Raw genomic sequence first — 18,887 nt, 5'->3', positions numbered from 1 at the left:
ATTTGATTCATGATAAGTCTAATTTGTCCTTGTGGATTTATATCACCTTTTCCCTCTCTATAGGACTATCATCTTTTTGTCATCTTTGTCAGCATAAACAAAAATGGAAATAATCATTCAATCAGTCATTCTGAAAAAATGCCATGGAAAAAAAAAAGCAGACTGTACTCATAATAATATTCCTGAGAGGTGTGCAGTGTGGTGTATATATATACATGTTATTAAGCCTGAAAACAATTTGTTAAAAAGAGTGCCTCAAATTCAATGTCGAAGTCATTCAAATCCATCTTAATCAACATTATTTTCCCAGATTTTAGTTAGCTGTCCTGGTGAATTCCTTTCCTCCTTTTTGCTCAGTACTTTGATATTGATTGATCATTGTAATAATGTACACCAGAGGTATTCTTTAATGACTGGTTTGCTAACTAGGAAATTATATCCATTTACTACGAACATTTGTTGAACTCTCCTGAAGCCAGAGTTTAACAAAATAATAAAAGAGGAAAACTGGGTGGGTTGCTGCTTGATTAGTAAGCCAGAAAGTATTTAAAAATAAAATAAAATGGAATTACATCATTTTCTGGATGTAAGTGCCAGCACTTCTACTTGCATTAACTTTATTTATTACACAAATAAGACATTTACAAAGCACAACATTAAAAGTATGTAACAAAACAGACATTGGTTTTACAAAAAAGTGCTTACAATTTAGTTTTACTTTTTTAAAATAAATATTAGTCTTGACTGTCCACTCATTCAGAGAATTTTTTTAACCATTGTAGCCAAGACATGCATAATTGCAACATGCTACAACAAAATGATTGACTGATGAAATAAAACTGATGTGTCTATAATTGGCATCATACAGCTATATCACCGATAGTAGTGCAGGATTGATTCCCACTCCCCCATCCCAACTAGTAAGTTGTGTAAGCACCTTTAGCTAGGGCATTGGGGTTAACCAGCGTGAGCCAAAAAAAAATAATAATTTGGTAATAAAACTGTAAACCATTCCACTTTCAGACCCTCACCATATTTAATTACCATGTTAAATTTGAGTGAAAAGCTTTTCATTGGCTATCTTCATTGGATTTTGTCTGCAACAGTTTTTTGTAAATAGCAACTGGAAAAGTTAAATACATAGAGTCTGCATTACTGCACCAGAACCCATTTGGCAATTACTGAATAAACTAAGAAAATGAGAAGGATTAAAAAAAATTTTTTTTTAATCTATAGACAGGAGATGAATGCAAATGACCTGAGATAAGGTTTGGTTCAGTGGCAACAGTCAGTGTGAAATGTGCTGTGAAACAATGTATTGAATAAATTAGAGGATTTCTTACATTCTTGGTACAGTTGAGTATTTTCCATACACATAATTAGCTCTAAAACTGCACAAGCTGAATTGCTTCCAGTTTTTGCAAACAATTTGGGCTTAATATAAACAGAGCCTGATTTCTGAATTAGCAAAGCTGCTCCTGGCTACTTGCTGGGGAAACTGCCCTTGAGCACAGTTTGTACAGTGCAATACACTGCATGTATAGTGGCGATTCCACCTCCACCGCACGTATTTGGTCAGAAACATCTACGTTACCTTAGCCCTGTGCTTTGCGCGCTGGTCCTGTCAGTGGTATCAGTTACAAAAACTTTGATATACAGTACATTTCACAAGTGGTTTTTTGTTTTGTTTTTTTTGATCAGTAACTAAGCTGCTATGTAGCAGATACATACTTAATAGTCTCCCTCTCATTGCACTGCTGAGACAGAAGATAAATGCATCAGACCATTTTCTTCGTCAGCAAAACAGTTGTGGAAATCTCAAGTACTGCGGGATGTCAGGTCAAGTTACAGCCTGGAGTCTCTCCTTCAGTCTTCCACTGAATAGCTACCCATTAGTTTATAGCACTAATTCCACAACTGAATAATCCTTAGAATGCGCAAGCACAAATGGAGGAGAAAGTTGGGCCCTGGTGACCCCGCCAACTACCTTCAGCTTCTCACAGCTATTTCAAGCAGACACAGCAACCACTACAGCCTTGCAATAATAAATACCGAGAATCAGAACGCTCCACTAACAGCCAACAAAACGCGTGCCAGGCCTTTTGCTCATTTTTCTAGCCAAGGAGAAAAGTGACCAAGATGGATGCCACTTTTGACTGTTCTCTCGCCAAAGGGACACTTCTGGAGCGGTGGTTCCAGGCAGGTCATGGCTGCAGGAGTGTCTTGTCATTGTTTGTGCACATTGGAAACAATTATTTGCCTGTCAGGAGGTGACAATAATATATTGCAGGACTAATTTCCTCCCTGCTTTTGAATATTATTTTAAATTGGGGTATAGAGCTGCTAGCTGTTTGTTACAATTAGCCAGAATACTGGCCTAACTGTCCAAACTGCTACCATCTCTGCATATATATATATATATATATTTTTTTTTTTAATATATATATATATATATACACGAACACGCATATATATATTTATGTATTCAGTTATTTCTCAGATGGAGAGCTCTTGGTGGCACCTGGGCAGACCTCTCCCTGCAGCTAGCACTGAGGTTGCAGTGGCCATCGTGGCCATCGTGCCTCGTGCTTAGCTGGAGCAGTTTGTCACCCAGCTGCGTCGCGCGGCACCCGCAGGCACAGCCAGGGAAAGGCTTTCTGTGTTTGCAACACTGCCTGGCTAAACCAGCGGGACAGCTGCCCACTCGGCCGACGCTGGAGATTGATCCAGGATCTCCCAGAGAGAAAAACACATGTATCTACAGTTTGAATTAAAAACAAGTTATGTAACTGATGGATTCCTGTCTTCTGTTCCTCGGGCACAGTTCGGTCCCATTACACATCGCTTGTGGCTCATAGTAGGCTTTCACATTCTTGGAAGCGCTGCCTCGCAGAAACTGAGCAGCAAGAGAGACCAGTGTGCTTACATGGAGAGAGGTTTTGTTATAGACCTAATCTTGGCTTGGTGCAAACTGAGAAGGGCTGGCAAATGTTAGTTGTTTACTTTTTGTTATTACCATCAATGAAGTATCGTTTCAGAGCTTTTTTCCTGATCTGGGGCCAGAGTGCTGAGTACTTCCTTTGTTGTTGCAATGAGGCTGCCTCCGAGGGTGAGCCCTGCATTGCCTGCTCCTCTGAGAGCAGTCGTCCTGGACTGCGCCTTCAGCCGAGGACTTGGCAGAAGTAGCAGCGATACGCCAGTAACGGAGAACAACGCAAGGGCAGAGGTAAGCAGACAGCGCTGCCAGATGAAAGGATATGCCATCGCATTGCTGTACACTTGGCTAGTGACTGGTCCTGCTGGCCTTACAGGCACTGTTGTTTCCGCTTTCTTAACTGGTCTCTGATTCTACCCGACTGTTTTCACTGACTGAACTTGTTGCTGGAGTCCCCCTTGTAGGGTCCATACCAGAGCAAAACATTTCTACGCGCTTATGGGCCAGCCTCCGCTCAGGATGTCCCAGTCCCAGTGTACTGTGTGGCTAAGAGGTTTGTGTAGGTGCATTCTGCAATCACCCATTCATGATCCAATACGAATCCAAAGAAATAAAGTAGTTTGTTAATAAGATATAAGAATAAAAAATGAGGATTTGGCAGATGGCTATGAGACAAGAGATATAATCAGTGCTCTGAGAACGAGTTGGCAATCAAAACCGTCAGAGTGCTAAACCTGACTCTGCCACCAACCCCCACTGCCCCCTTCAGTTTAGGGCATCTCAGTTTCCCCTCCTATAAAATGGGGGGGAAAACCCTAAGATTTACTTACCTTACAGAGTGAGCAAAGGACATGTGGTTCTAAAGCACTTTGAGGAGGAAGAGAAACTGCCTATTTCCAGTGGGCTTCGTGGTTTCCACTTAGTGGAGTCACAGCTACCAATGCATTTGGCTCAGGAAGTTCTGTACATGTATTAAGCTGCTGAGCCAAAGAGCCCATTTCAGATTTCACCCATGCGAGTGTAAATAAGGAGGGATGTCCTGGAACCAGCAGTGCTTCACTGGTGCAAAAGAGAATCAGGCCAAACCACGTGAATTCCTCCTCTCTTTGTATTGATAGGTGGTCATCGAACCCCCCTGTGACTCAGCATTTACTGTTTTGTTCATATTCCCATGATTTCGGAAGCAAGATTGTAAGCACAGTAGAGTCACTAATTTTGACTGCGTCTGGCATTGCCTTGGAGAGACTCACTGTCATTCTACAAGTCCACAAGAAACAAGTGAAAAATGTAACTGTGCACTCAACACACACATACACAGAGTGTTGCTGGAGAAATAATAGTGGATGTTAGATGCTGGTCAATGGAAACAACTGAGAATGCTGGATTTGAGTTTCTCCTGCATGACTGATTACAGTTGCCTTGGATTGGACACTGTATTTCAACGACTGAGGGGCAGTGGTGCTGGTAGCGCCATGGACAGATGAGGAAGAGTTCGCGCAGTCAGTACTGAAAGAGGATGACCTAGTGGGAAAAATGTGAATTGAGCATTAGCTACTTTAAAAGACAAGCAACCCTCACAGCGGACATGTATTTCTAGGGAACAGCAGGAGAAGCACGCGTGCCCAGCTGCTGTGGCGGGCTCTCAGGCAGCAAGCTGCCCCATGGAGCGCATCCTTCCTGCAACCACTGTTTGCCTTGAGCCTCCTCAGTCCTGCCCACGAAACACAGCAACGCGAGCTCCATAGCTGGGATATCACAAACAGGAGATAATGGAAGTATGATAATACACGTCTTAATTTAAGTGAGAGATGCACCAACAGGCAGATATTTGGCTGTAAAATTGCATTATACTATACAACAAATTGCAACCAGCAGTTATTTTATTTGCTCTGTGATATCCTCTACAGCAGCTACCAAGAAAAATTAAGACCATTATCAAGTGTCCTTAACCTATCCACTTCTTTGGTAATCATCACAGGTTTCCCTCAAACTGTGGGTTAGGCATTCAACCTGGCTGCTCCGCAGGTGCGTTACCTGCCCTCGCCTGCAGTCGGGAAGGGATCACTAATACCCTCCGTATGCTACTGGGCAAACACTCACGGTACTCACACACTGGGCGCACGGAGAGGAGCGGAGACGCGTGTGCTCCTCTCCGTGCAGAGGGAGACAGAGACTCATCATTTACATATGTTTTTCCAGGATTTTAACTATCATTGTTTGAAACAAATTTTGGATGCGGAAAAAGATACTGCTTCAGGAATTCAACATGAAAGTGATCCCTTGAAAAAGTAATTTGTTTCAGGGGCAGCTCCATGTCCTGAGAACCCAGTCCTGCAACGTTTGCAAGAAAGCAGTTGTGTTTCAATCACAGAAACTAATTGCTGCAATAAGTTTCTTTGAATTACTGAATCAGGACTAAGGCCACAGTATAATTTTTTGAAAAATCTCAAGTTTTTGTTGTGTAGATATCATGATAAAATGGTAGCCTTTAAACTGAGAAAGTAACTTTGCTGTGCCCCTGCTTGTGCTTATCAAAACAGAGCTCAATAATCTAGGGTTGCTGCACTGAATAAAGAGAGATCTGAAAAGAAGGAAGCTGATAACTTCTAAGAGTAAAGTCGAAAGCTAAAACCAAAAAGAGTTGCCAAATGCTCGGTGTTTTTCAAAATGAAGCCACTTAAACTGGATTGCTAAATAATGTCTTATCAGCCTAAGCATGTATATGCAGTTTCAGAAGTCTTTCCCAGAAATGAACTGTATGTTAGAATGGACAAATACTGAGTTTTCAACAGAAAAATATTGATATGCAATATTGTTTCCTAGCCAGACATTGTGAAATAACGTTTCTACTTAAGATCTTGTAACAGGCAGTTGTTATTTTTTAAGCAATACTAGAATCCCCAAGAAATGTATCTTTTGTGTTAACTCATGGAAAACTGGAAAGTCAGCACATGGCAAAGGTCCTCCCTGCTCAGTTATTAACAGCCGTTCAGTGTTAGCATTGACAGAGGGTGCAGAGAGCTGAGTAACCGAGCAGGAGAAGGAAGCTCATTGCCACATGGAAAGGGAAGATAAAGAGGATAAAAAGGAGTTCAGGCAGGAGGATATCAAAACACTTCAAGGAATCCAAGCAGAGCATCTCAGCACATCACACCAACGAGGAGTATTTAGTGAAGAACAGATTGACGACATTTTTATCAGCAGTTGGTACATCAGTCTAGGGCCACCAAAATAAAGAAAACACAGACAAACTGCTGAAAGCTGCCCGAGATTACGGAGAAGCAGTGATGTGGCCAAAAGGAGGCAGCGGCAATCACATGATACAAGAAAATCTTTGCTACAGCTGAGGTTTGAGCCCAAAGCCTGAAACGGGGACTGCAATTACCTTCTCACCCCTGTTAGATAGTGGTCCTTCCATGTCCGCTTTGAGGTGCACCGGCGGCGCGGTGTAGGGGAGCCTGCAGTGCACTTGTCCACACTGTACCTGACCTGCGGATGAGAAGAGGCTTCAGCCTCTACTGCTGCAGACAGCACAAGCCCTCCCACCTCCACGGCCAGGATCCCAGGCCAGGAACAGCTCGGGGCACATGTGAGAGGCAGCTGGTAGAGCAGGCAGAGGCTTAACAGGAGCAGCGTTTCCCCGAGACCCGTGTGGGTGAGGGGGAAGCCTCCAAGTCCCACAGAGTCGAAATGCTCCAGCCTGGCAAGCCAGCGGGGACCAAAGCCACCCCCCACTTCGGCAGCGACTCCCTGACACTGGGAATTATTAGAAAAAGCAACTTTGGTCTCGTGAACAGGAAGGAGAGCACCTGACCACCAAGCTAAACAAGGCAGTTCATGCCCCTTCTCCATGACAAAAGAGAACGTAAGGAGGGATAACGACCAATAAAGTAAAACCAATGCGGTGGCTTCCCTGGGGATGAGGTATCCTAAGGAAAGAGGCTGTGCCACCCCCCTTTCCCCTTCCCCACCCGCTTCTTCTTTTCTTATTTGGGACTTCCCAGTCAAGGGGCCCTTCAGGAATCCCCAAAGGGCGACGTTTTTCATGAAAAGGAAGAATGCAGGCACCATCGGTGCCCCGTGAGCATGGGGAGCTCTCTGCTTGCCCAGCTCCCGACCGAGCATCCCGCTGCTCCCGGCCAGACCCCAGTCCCTCCATCCCCGGAGCCCGTCCCGGCTGCCGGCAGCGCAGTGCAACGACCCACCCTCCAGCCCCACTTACTTTCTATGTAGCCGTGCAGGGTTACCATCCTGGCCCTCTCCGGGCTGCTGAAGGGGGAGTAGTGAATGTCATCGGGGAGCGAGGAAGGGATGCGGGACGGGGGCGCTCCGGAGGGCGGCACCGTGTGCTGCGGCGTGTGTTTTTTATGGCGCGCTCGGCAGTTTTGAAACCAAACCTGAAACACCGAGAGAAACAACCGCTAGCAGGATGAAGAGATCGTTTGCAAAGACCCTAAGACGACTGACTGTCTTGTTCAAAGCATTTACAAAAGGGAATCAAATGTAGTCAGAAATCTGTACACTGAAATATTTTCTTGCTAGTGCTCTCTTGGCCCCTCCATGGCCAGACGGGGCCTATCCAGGTCCTCCATCGCAGCGTTAATTCGGGCATAAAGGATCTGGGCAGCCCTTACTTGGACTTTAACCTTCAAACCCAGCTAGCCTAGCCTAAGAGCCCTGCTCCGACCAGCTGAGGACTATGTGTGACTAGACAAGGGAAGAGGCAAAGGGAGACAAAGCCAAGGAAAAGCTCAGACTAGGAGAAACTATGACTTTAGGGAAGAGAATTCTGATGTCATGTTAAACACTGATGCTTTATCCCATACAAAAACCATGCCGGCACAACATCAAAGCAGAGAAATGAAGGTACCAGGGTTGTAGGATACAGGCCTATTCCAGCTGACTGGCAGGTATGAGCCTTCTTACCAAATCTCACTCCTTTTAATTAAAGAATAATTAGGGGATTCTGTCTTAGAGTTAAAACACGTGTGGAGTTCAGGCTTTTTTTTTTTCTTTTTCTAACGTTAGGTTTGGTATTTTCTTTCTTATGTTTTAAATTCTGAAGATAGCTGGGAGCAAAAGCGTTCTACAGCTCGCAGCGAAGGGAGACTCGGAGGCTGTGCGAACTGGATCGCGGCAAAGGAAACAGCCACAAGCATTTGACAAATTGTTTCCTGTCCAAAGCACCTTTAAAAAATACCCACATAAAAAATAGCCCAGCATCTAGACTACTTGGTCTTTAGCTAATTGAAAAATCTCGATAACTGAGGCTCCAGCCAGATTTTCACACTCTAGAAATTTAGATGCATCTTTGGCAAGACAATCCTGGATGAAAGCTCCAAGCTTATTTTAATCATTCGTGTTTCTTATTGTATTCAGAAAGTATGTTAGCAGAACAGTAAAGTGAGGATTATAAATGCAACGGGGGGCCAAAGCTGGGATGTCTACGGGAACTGCAAGCTGGGATTTGCATAGGGGGCATTTTTATCCCAGCCCCTGCGGTTTTGCTTTCCCTTCCCTCGTGTGCAACACGAGCACCGGGACTTGGACGCGGCCGCTGCTGGGGTCTCCGCGTGCTTCTCCTGGGGCTGCAAAACTTCTTTGTCTTTAAACTTCTCGACCTCGACGTCTCCCAAAGCGGGTTGCTTTGCCCGCTCCCGGCGGCCCCGCGGAGGGCAGGGAGCCGAGCGGCTTCGTGCCCAAGGCTGCTCCCGGGGAAGGCTGGGCAGTGCTCTGGGCTGATTTGCAGTGGCAAAGTAAAGGGGCTCAGGCAGTGCACTAAGGGCAGCTTTAACTTCTTTGGAAGGGCTGGGGCTATATATATATTTTTTTCATTGCATTGTAAAAGAGCAAAGAATAGAACAGGAAAGCGTGAGCAGCCGCCGCCGCCACCGCTCGGCGCCCGCCGCGCTGCCTCACCTGAATGACTCTGCGGCTCAGCCCCGTCATGTCGGCGAGCTTCTGGAGCGTTTGGGCGTCGGGGTTGTTGTCCTGAGCGAACTGTGCCTGCATGACCTGGCGGGCAGAGGGAGCGGGCGGTGAGGCCGCGGGCGGGCGGGCGGACGGGTGGGCGCCGCTGCCCGCCGCCCCGGCCGGCCCCGCTACCTGCAGCTGCTCGGCGGTGAAGGAGGTGCGGGCCCTCTTGGTGGGCTTGGGCTGGCTGTCCTGCTCCGAGGGCACGGCCCCCTCCAGCGTGAGCCCGTTGCCTGCGGGAGAGAAGCCGTGATCGCGGGCGGCTTCGCCCCCCCCCCGGGTTCGCAAACGTGCAAGACCGAGCCCGGCCCGAGCGGAGCGCTGCCGGCGGCGAGGGGAAACGCGGGGGCAGAGCTTGGCGAAAGCTCGCTTCTGCCCTGCAAGGGCACCCTGCTCTTTGCAGCCGGGTGCCGGCAGCGCGTGCTGCCTGCGGACGAGCAGGGAAGATGCTGTTACGTCCCTTACGCTGCAGGTCGGAAACTGAATTGCTACAAGCTGCCTCCGTACGCAATGGTCGCGTCCCCGGGGAAGCCCTGCTGCGAGCCCAGGGGGCCGAACGGCGACGTGCCCCTCCGCGGCACCGCGCGCCTCCGCGCCTGCATCCGATCACAGGGGAAAAGGAGCGGAGCCGGCACCAGCCAGGAGCCTCCCTGGGAGCACCAGCGGCGCGGCTGCACCTCCCCAGGCGCTGAGGAAAAGACGGGGTTCGCCCCAAAAACGCTCCAGGGAAACCGAGGAAGCTGCGGCGAGCGGTGGGAAGCGGTGGGGAACGCAGGAAATGGGCAAGGCCCACGGGGAGGCGGTTGTAGACGTGCTGCGCTCGGAGGCGCCGGGGGCTGCCGCGTTCCTCGCGGAAGGCGCGGGAGAGCAGGCTCCCCTCGGTGCCTGCCTCGCGCCCGGCCCGGATGCTGCCGGAGCGAAGCACTGCCGGGCGCTCGAGGAGGGAGGCCGCGGCGCTGGGGACCGGCGCGTGCCCCCTTCCCGGGATGCGCCGGCACAACGGGCTGCTGCGCCGCGAGCTGGACCCGGCGCTGATTGTCTTGGCCGGAGTTGAAGGACTTTCTCCTATAGTTTGACTTGTTCCCTTTGGATGATGAATGGGACTCTGACTCCAGCACCGTCTGTTTATTTTTCTTGTGTGTAAAACCTCATGTGCCGGAGAAATTGCTGGGGAATTACTGGGTGGGGGGAGCGCGTGGCCCCCGGCTCTGCAGCGATCGCTGCCCTGCCCCGGGGCCGGGCTGGGGGCTGCGGCGGTGCGGCACGGGGCTCGGGGCTTGGCCCGCGGCCGGGACCGCAGCGACCCTGCCGGAGCCGGAGCCGGGACCAACCGCGCCGCGCCGCCCCGCTCCGTCCCCTCGGAGCTCCCGCGCTCGCCCCGGGCGCCCTCCCGCCCCGCGCGGCCGCCGCGAGCAGGAATGCCGGTTGCTCTCCCATCGGGTTGCCAACAGCTTCCGCAGGCCGCGGCGCAGCACTTCCTCCCCTCCGTCGCCCGAGCGCGGGGCCGCGCGGCGCCCTCGGGGGGCGAGGACGGCCCGGCTGCCCGGCGCGATTCCCCCTTTCTCCGGCCTCTGGAGACCACCATCACCATCCGCTTCCCCGCGTCCCCTGCCTGGGCCAAAAGCCTCCACGGCGCCCTGGTTTTGCCGGCGTTCCCACGCAAAGCGGCGCAGCTATCCCGAAGCGTCACGGCCACAGGCGCCCGCCGTTGGCTCCTTTCCTCTCCCGTTCGCCTGTGCTGATTCCCAAACCTGCCTCGGCATGGGAGCTGCGCCGCCCGCCTGAACATCCCTAAGGGAGCCCCGACTCCCTTCTCGGCAGCAACGCGTACTGCCGGGGATTTTAACTCTGAAGCCTAATGACAGTCATTTGAAGTCAATGCTCCAATGACTTGAAGCTGCTGGTGGAAGCTGGGAAGAGGAGGAGCCGCTCAGACAACCCCATGGTCCCATTTTGGATTAGTGGCCCCGCAGCCGCCCCAGGCGCAGCGATCCCACACGGGGCGCGGGGTCCCGCAGCAGCAACGTCGCCGCGGTGCCAGCCGGGCTAACGGGGAGCCCGGGCCACCTCCTGCCGCGGCACCCGCACGGCTGCTGGGAAGCAAAGTCCTGGGGAGCCCCGCTGCACCCTGCACCCCAAATCCCTGGGGAGCCACACTGCACCCTGCACCCCCCGGGCAGGATCAGCCCCTCTGCAGGCCGCAGGGCCGTTCCCCGCACGCCTCCGAGCAGGCTCTGCCCCGGCGCCTGCCGCGCGGGATCCCCGACCAGCGCCCAGCGCGCACGGTGCACGGCGCTGCCTGCCAGCAGCTCCGCGGCCCCGTACCGTTTTCCGCCGCTCGCTTGAGGTTCTCGATCATGGTGTCGTAGTGGATCCGGCACAGCACCTTCTCCTCCACGAGGCCGAACTCCTCGCCGGTGGAGAGCTGCCGCTTGCAGGAGAAGCAGGCGAAGCAGGCGAGGTGGTAGGCGTTGCCGCGGGCCCGCCGCACCCAGTCGCTGGCGTAGATCTGCCGGCCGCAGCGGGCGCACTTGGTACCGAAGCGGCTGTGGGAAGGGAGCAAAGTCGGGCTGAGAGGGGAGGCGGCGCCCGCCGGCGCGGGAACGGGGCCGGAGCCAAGGCCCGCGGGACGGGGATGCACCGTGCAACGGGGTTGTGCACCGCGTGGGACGGGGTCGCACCGCGGGACGGGGTCGGGCACCGCGCGGGACGGGGTCGCACCACGGGACGAGGTTGTGCACTGCTCGGAATGGGGTCGCACCGCGGGACGGGGTCGGGCACCACGCGGGACATCAGCCCGGGGCCGAGGCGGGCAGGTGAGCGCCAAGGTCACGCGGCGACGGGAATCACTTTCCAAGTTCATGGGATTTTTATTTTGATAACCGTCAACGTGACACTCGGCTGGAAATTTTGTTAGAGCCGCTTTTTCCCCTATTCCAATAAATCAAAACATCTGTTTTCTTCTCAAGCGCGCGGAGGTACGCAGCTGCTTTCTGCTCCTGCGAGGAGGTCTCCTCGCGCCGGGACCGCGACGCTCTTAGCTGATTTATGCTAGAAAGTTGCTCAGCGCAATGAAAAGGTAACGAAACCGCCAGCCACCGCCGGGCGCCGGAGAGCTGCGCCTTCTCCCGGGCTTCTGAAAACCCTGCTCTTCCAAGCCCGTGGCGGGTCCGAGGTTTGGGGCCTGGCGGGGGAGGCGGCAGCGCCGGCGCGCGCTCCGGCATCGCCACGCTTGGGTGCTGCCTCCCCTGGCGCCCCCGGCTGTGCCTGGGATGTTTTATTTATACCGTTGTTTAAAAAAATAACAACAAATTAAATGAAAAACAAGCTCGGGCGGCAGAGCCGGGGGGCGCGGGAGCATCGCCACCGCCAGGCTGGTGCCCGCGGGCCGGCGGCGCCGCAGACCCGGCTCCCCAGGGCGCCGCTGCCGGCGGGATCCAGCGCCAGCGCTGCCCTTCGCCGCCGCGGAAAACCGCAGGGGCAGGGAGAGCCGGCGAGCGGGACGCGGCCCCTCACCCTGCCCGGCCCCGCGCACACGTGCTCGCTCCGGGAATCCGAGCCGCCGCGGCCGCCCCAGAGGCGCCGACAAACAGCCGACCCAGCCCGAGCGGCCTGGCCGCGCCGGGCGCCCTTCCCGCGCGCCGCCTCCGACGCCGCTTCCCGCCCGGCCGGGCGCCTCCGACACCACTTCCCGCCCGGCCTGGCCCCAGCGCCGGCACCGGCCACCATGCGCACCGGCGCCTTCACACGCAGAAACGCTACCCGATGCTGCAATTACTAACTGCAAAACTATTTGGGAGGAAAAGAAAGGTTTAAATTTTTCAGTCTGACCAGCATTGACCAAAAGGGGGAAAAAAAAAAAAAAAAAAAAGGCTGCTTTAGAGAGGACATTTCTGTGCTGAAATTACACAGAGACTTAGCTAAGAGACCTCACTAATTTACTTCAGATGGGAACATTGTAAACTGACTTTGTGCCAGCTAGTTTATATAAATGCACAAACAGAAGAGCCGTATTAATTTTTTATTTAGAAGCCGGGGCCGCTGCTGCGAGCCGAGGGGCTTCGGGCAGCGCAAGCAGCCCCGCCGGCTCCGCGGTGCCGAGCGAAGGGGCGGCTCGAGGCAGCTGCCAGCACGTGGCGCCGGCGGCGTCGCGCTCGGCTCGGGGAGCGGGAAGCCCTTCCCGAGGACGGGCGCCTTCCCCACCCCGCGCGCAGGGGAAACCGAGGCAGGGGCACCGCTGCCGGCTCCTGCCCGGGGGCCCCGCGGCCTTTGGCGGAAGCGGCAGCCCCGGCCCGCCAGCCCGGGAGCATTTGTCCGGAGCAAAACGCCGCAAGCGAGGCGTGGTGACGCGCAGGAAGCCCGGGGAAAAGCGGAGCGCCGCGTCCATGCGGAGGCCGCTCCCGATGGGAGAGGGAGCCGGGGCAGCGCTGCAGCACAAGGATGGTGACACGGCCGCGACGATTTCCCCAGGCACCAGCCCGCTTCTCCCTGCCACCCGGCTCGGCTCCCGGCCCAGCGGCGATGAGCGGCCTCGGCCCCGCGCGGTCGGTGCCGGGATGCTGCAGCCAGGAGCGGGAGGGACGGAGCCGCCTCCTCCAGAGGTGCCTGCGGCAGCGAGGGGGCCAGCGGAGGGGGGCAACCCCCAGAAACGCCTCCCGGCAGCCGGCTCGTCCCCGCCAGGGGACTCGGCTCCCGCAGCCCGGCCCCGGCCCCCGGCACCGACCGTCCCCTCCCGGGCAGCTCTGCGGCAAGCCGTTCGCATGAGCCGCTTGACCTGGCAGCGGCTTCCCGAAGGGACCCTGAACCGTGCAGAAGGCAGCCGGGATGCCAGCGCCGGCCCGTCTCCCGCGGCGAGCCCCCCTGGGAGCCACGCAGCAGGGCCGGGCGCTGCGGGGCCGCTGGCTGCCCCGAAACCGCAGCCGCGGGCTTGGCCGCCAGCCGCCCTCGCGCCGCCCGGGAACGCGATGTTCTGCTCTGCGAGCTCCAGTTTTAATTTGGTTGCCCCGAAGCGCTCGAGCCCTGGATGCCAAATGCAATTATTTGACAAGACACAGGAAACGGCAGCGGCTCGCGTGCAGACGCGCACGAGGCTGCCGGGTGCTGCTAGCGACAGCGGCGGATGTGCAGCGTCCCGCAGGGGCGGCACCAGACCCAAACCTCAGTCGTGATACAGCCCCTGCCCCGGGCACGTGCTGCTCGCGCGGGGGCACCTCTGCGAGCCGCGGCGGCCCACGGACGGGCCCAGGGCCTGGCAGCAGCGCGGCTGCAAGCATCGCTGCCTCCGCTCTGCTCCCTGCGGGATGCACAGCGATAGGAGTGAACGGAGGCTCCGTGCTGAGCGCGTCCCGCCGCCCCTTCCCACCTGCCTCGGCTCAAAAGCCCCGCACGTGCTAACGGGGTTCACCGCTTTGCTTTTAAAGAACACACTTAATCTGCAGGAAAAAGGGGAAAAAAAGGAGGGGGGGTGTCTAAGGAGTCACATTCTGCCCCGCGCTGGTGCTGCTGCCGGAGCCGGGCTGCAGGCCGGACGCCCGGCGAGGGGTCTGAGGGAGCGCGGTGGTGCCGGCGTCGCCCCCGGCCCCGCGCCGCTCGCCAGCGCCTTCCCCAGCGCGGGGGGTGCGGGGCGTCTGCCCTCCGCCGCCCTGGTCCTCGGCCGGGGAAGGGGCGAACCGGGGGGGGGAGCGGCGCTCCCGGAGCCGCCGCACGACGGGGGGACGCGCCGCATCGCACCGCACCGCGCTGCCCGTGAAGCCGCCGCGCCCGCCCGGACGCCTGGGCCCCGCGGGGACCCGCCGCCGCCCGAGGCCGCGCGCGCTCAGCGCACCTCCCCGCGCGGGCTCCGCGCTCCCCGCGGGATGAGCCCGGGCGCCCCCGCGGAGCAGCGCGGTGCAGCGCGGAGCGGCCCTGCCCTTCCCCAGCGCTGCGGCCAGAGAGCAAAATCCCCCCAAATCCCAATCCCGTCCCCCCAAAAAGATCTTTTTCTGTAAAAGGCAACTTCAAACCGCGTCCCCGGAGCTACCGTCCCGCTTCCACGAACCCTCAGCAGAGGCAGCGGGGGCAAACTGCGGAGCGTTAATCAATTTTCGTTTTAGTTTTCGTTCGGCAGCTCCGATTTACATCGGGGAGAATTAACGTGCCGCACGCACAGCCCGGCGCCCTCGGTGCATTTGCCCAAGCGCTCGCGTGCACCTAGAAGGAGGGTGCTCTGCGAGGGTTTTCATCCGAATATATTTATTTTTCACGGAATTTGCTCACTGCGTTTCTCAAAGGCAATTTAAAGGCTCAGTTTGCTACTTTAAAATAGTATTTGGAAAGAGCTATCCTTAAAAAACGTTAATGACATCTGAACGGTTATTAATTAATGAAAAACGCTGGAAGTGCTCTGAAACAGCACAACGATACTTCAGACCTTCCAAAAGCTTTCTCTGGAGACGGGGGGGCATTTCAGCGGAATGACCAAAAATTACGGTTTTCAAAAAAATAGCCCCCAAGGACCCAAGGCACCGCGGGGTTTTAGGGAGCAGCGGAGCCCGGCGCAGCGCGCGGAGGTGCCGGGGCAGCCGGGCCGGCGCCGCGCACCCCGGGGCGGCGCCGGCGGGGGGGCTGCAGCAGCCGCGCTGCCGGGGCACGAAGCCGCCGCCGGCGCCCGCACCCGCTCGCCGCCCCCCGTTAAACGGAGCGGGGACGGGGGGGAGCCCGCAGCGCTCGCAGGCGGCGGCCCCGACGGCAGCACCCCGCCGCCCCGCACCTGCGCCCCCGCGGCGAGAGGCGCGCAGCGGCGCGCAGGGTGAGGGCCGTAATTCAGAAGGCGCTCGGAGACCCTTGCAGTGAAAACCGCTGCGGAAATAAAAGCCCCGTTTCCCCTCTTCTCTTCAGAGCGCACCCTGCTCCCAGCGCCTTTTTTTTTCCTCCCCCCCCCGCAGAAAGTCTCCGGGAGGCCCCGCGGCGGCGGCTGGAAGGAGCCGCTGCCCGGCGCGGCTGCCGCGGGGCCCCGCCGGGTCATTCTCATTTCCTGCCTCGCGTTTCCCCTTCCTCGGGGGGGCAAACGATATTTCCTCGCGGTGCCGGGATGGGGGAAGCCGGAGCCGGGCGCTCGGTTAAGCGGCTAAACCCCAACGCAGAGCTCGGAAACCCTCCGTCCTCTCTGCCTCTCTTTTGGGGGAGTTTTCGCGGTTTAAGATTTACAGTCAAAAGAGAGTGTCAAAGCCAGAAAAACCGCTTTCCTTCGGGGACACCGCTCCTCCGGGTCACGCAGGTCTGAACCGAACCGAGAAGCACCCAGAGGGTCCTCGCCTAGGCCGGGCTCGAGCTCTGCCCAAACGCTCTGCAGAGCGGCTCGCGCTGCCCGTAATTTGTTTCGGTTCTTCAACGCGCCGCCACCAGCGACGCTTTATCATTTTTGGTGCCGCATCGCGGAAAGGGGCTTTTCAAAACCCGTGCGACGTTACAGCCGGCGAGATACGCGTTTGCTCTCTTTCTAAAAGCCGAGATAACGCTGCCTAACGGTTATTTCGGCAGGGGAGGTGATGAAGCCGCGGCCGCAGCCTCCCCCGCTTCGCGGCCGCCCCGCGGCGGTTTGGGGAGCCCCGGGGGGGGGGGGCTGCGGACCCCCGGGCTCGCCGCGGCCGGGGGGGGCCACGTCGGGTCGGGCCCGGCCCGGTGTCCCTGGGTCGGGGCGGCCGGGCCCCGCAGCAGCCGCCTCGCTGCCCTGCGGCGCCGAAGCTTTTTAAGCCTTTTCCCTGCCAGCACCGGCGCAGGATGAGACCTTCCGCCGCATTAAGGAAAGCCGAGCGCGAAGCCCCGCGGCGCTGCGCCGGCCTCGCTGCCCTGGGGGCTCCGCCGCGGGCCCCGGCGCCGGTGCCTACCTGAAGTAGTCCACCTTGCAGAAGATCTCCTTGTTCTTGATGTAGCAGCTGTGCTGCTGGCGCAGCGAGGTGCGGCACACGGAGCACTCCAGGCAGCGGACGTGCCAGATGAGGTTGTTCACCTGGGGCAGAGAAGGGGCCGGCTGAGACCCGGGGCCGCCCGCCGCCGCCCGCCGCCGCCCGCCGCCGCCGCTCACCTTGAGCAGGTACCGGTCGAGGATCTCCAGCCCGCAGCTGGAGCACACGTTCTTGCCGGCCGACGGCGTGGACGAGGAGGAGGACGGCGGGGAGCACACGGACGGCGTGGAGGGCGTGCTGGGCGCCGAGCGGGCGTCCTCCTTGTCCAGGGCGCCGGGCAGCGGCTCCCCGTCGGGCTGCGACTGCGGGGAGACCGGGGGGGGGGGGAGAGGGCGTGAGACGGGGCCCGGCCGAGCTCGGCGCCACCGGTCCCGGGGAGCCGGCGCGGGCGGCGGGTCCCGGCGCGTCCCGCAGCTCCGGCCCGGCGGGTCCCCGCGGTTCCCAGCCCGGCGGGTCCCGGCAGCCCCGGCCCGGCGGGTCCTGGAGTCCCTGCAGCCTCCGGCAGCCCCGTCCAGGCGGGTCCCAGCCTGGTGGGTCCCGCAGCCCCGGCCCCGCAGGTCCCCCAACCCCCGGCCCGGCGGATCCTGGAGTCCCCGCAGCCCCGGCCCGGCGGGTCCCGCAGTCCCCCGCAGCCCTGGCAGCCCCGGCCCGGCGGATCCCGGAGTCTCCGCAGCCGCCGGTAGCCCCGGCCCGGCGGATCCTGGAGTCTCCGCAGCCCCGGCCCGGCGGGTCCCGCAGCCCCCCGCAGCCCTGGCAGCCCCGGCCCGGCGGATCCCGGAGTCTCCGCAGCCGCCGGCAGCCCCGACCTGGCAGGTCCCGGCGGTTCCCGGCCCGGCGGGTCCCGCAGCCCCCCGCAGCCCCGGCCCGGCGGGTCCCGGCGCCCCCCGCAGCCCCGGCCCCGCTTACCATGGCGCGGGCGTGCGGGTCGAGGCAGCGGGCGCTCCCCTTGGGCAGCGGCTCCGGCGGCATCACCTTGCGGGAGAGAGCGGGAGAAGGAGGCTGCGGCTCCATGCGCCGGGCGAGCGCGGGGCACCCTATATAAACCGCCTCAAAACAATAAATAAGAACTTTCTAGTGGCCATTTAAATCCTTTGCAACAAAAGCTGCGTCTCTTTAATGAAGCAATTTGAATGTGGATTGAATTCTCTCCCTGCCTGCACTTAACCCGGGCCTCTTGAAGTAATCGCTCGGTTCCCATGCGAGCCAAAGCGCTGAAAAAACCCCACAAACTACCTGCAATTAGAAATTGCCGTAAATGCCCGAGATAAGAGGTACCCAGAGTGTCAATTCCGGCTGTCAATCAGGGAATCCATCAGGCCACCCAAAGAATTGCAAATTTGATTTTTTTAATGGTAGTAATTAAAAATCGAAATTCTTCCCCCTCTCCCTCCGCCGAGCACAAAACGCCCCAGAAAGCGCCGGGATGGAAAATCCTCCCCTTCGGCGCGGGAGGCGGCGAGCGGCCCCGGCCCGGCCCCGGCCCCGGCCCCGGCGCGGCCCCGGCGCGGCCCGCCCGACGGCGGCGGCCGGTGCGGGGCCCGCGGCGGCGGCGGCGGCGCTCACCTCACCTCGGCCGGGGCGCGGCGGCCGGGGCCGCGGGGCCGCCCGCCCTCATGGCTCCGGTGCATGGGGCGGGCGCGCCCGCTCCGCCCGCCGCCGCCGCCGCCGCTCTCCGAGCCCGCGGGCGGCCGCGGCAGGAAGGGCGGGAGCGCGCGGCCCCGCTCCGCGCTCCGCGCTCCCCGCCGGGGGCGGCCGCGGGCCGGGCAGGAAGCGGCGCCCCCCCCGCCGCGCCGGGGCCGCCCGCCCCGCCGGGCCCCGCTACCTGCGGCGGCGGCGGCAGCAGCGGCGGCGGCAGCGGCACCGCCCGCGGCGGCGGCAGCGGAGGGGGGGGGGGGGGGGGGAGTCCGTCCGTCCGTCCCGCGGCGGCGCTGCCCGCCCCGACGGGGCGCGCGGCCCGGCCCGGGGCCCCGCTGGGTGCCCGCAGCGCCCGCCGCCGCCGCCGCGGGGCCGGGCCGCCCGGCTGCGCCCGGGCTTCA

The 18,887-nt window shown here is 58.4% G+C and overlaps 1 protein-coding gene across 2 annotated transcripts; it reads right to left on the bottom strand.

The window, feature by feature from the left end:
• Positions 1–21: 21 nt before the first annotated feature.
• LHX6 (LIM homeobox 6) lies at positions 22–18,185 on the bottom strand. 2 transcript variants are annotated; one of them, XM_067309047.1, is made up of 10 exons: positions 18,085–18,185; positions 17,758–17,823; positions 16,971–17,153; positions 16,774–16,895; positions 11,234–11,454; positions 9,041–9,141; positions 8,855–8,950; positions 7,158–7,332; positions 6,321–6,424; positions 22–4,456 (listed from the first exon to the last, which is right to left on the bottom strand). In XM_067309047.1, the coding sequence occupies exons 2-10, from the start codon at positions 17,818–17,820 to the stop codon at positions 4,436–4,438; spliced, it is 1,086 nt and encodes a 361-aa protein (XP_067165148.1). In that variant the 5' UTR covers positions 17,821–17,823; positions 18,085–18,185; the 3' UTR covers positions 22–4,435. The 2 variants fall into 2 exon arrangements, with proteins under 2 accessions (XP_067165148.1, XP_067165147.1); XM_067309046.1 differs by having other exon boundaries at positions 16,774–17,153.
• Between the last annotated feature and the right edge of the window lie 702 nt (positions 18,186–18,887).

Source organism: Apteryx mantelli, chromosome 21, assembly GCF_036417845.1.
Source record: "Apteryx mantelli isolate bAptMan1 chromosome 21, bAptMan1.hap1, whole genome shotgun sequence".
NCBI classification, from domain to species: domain Eukaryota; kingdom Metazoa; phylum Chordata; class Aves; order Apterygiformes; family Apterygidae; genus Apteryx; species Apteryx mantelli.
This window is presented reverse-complemented; position numbering and strand designations above follow the sequence as displayed.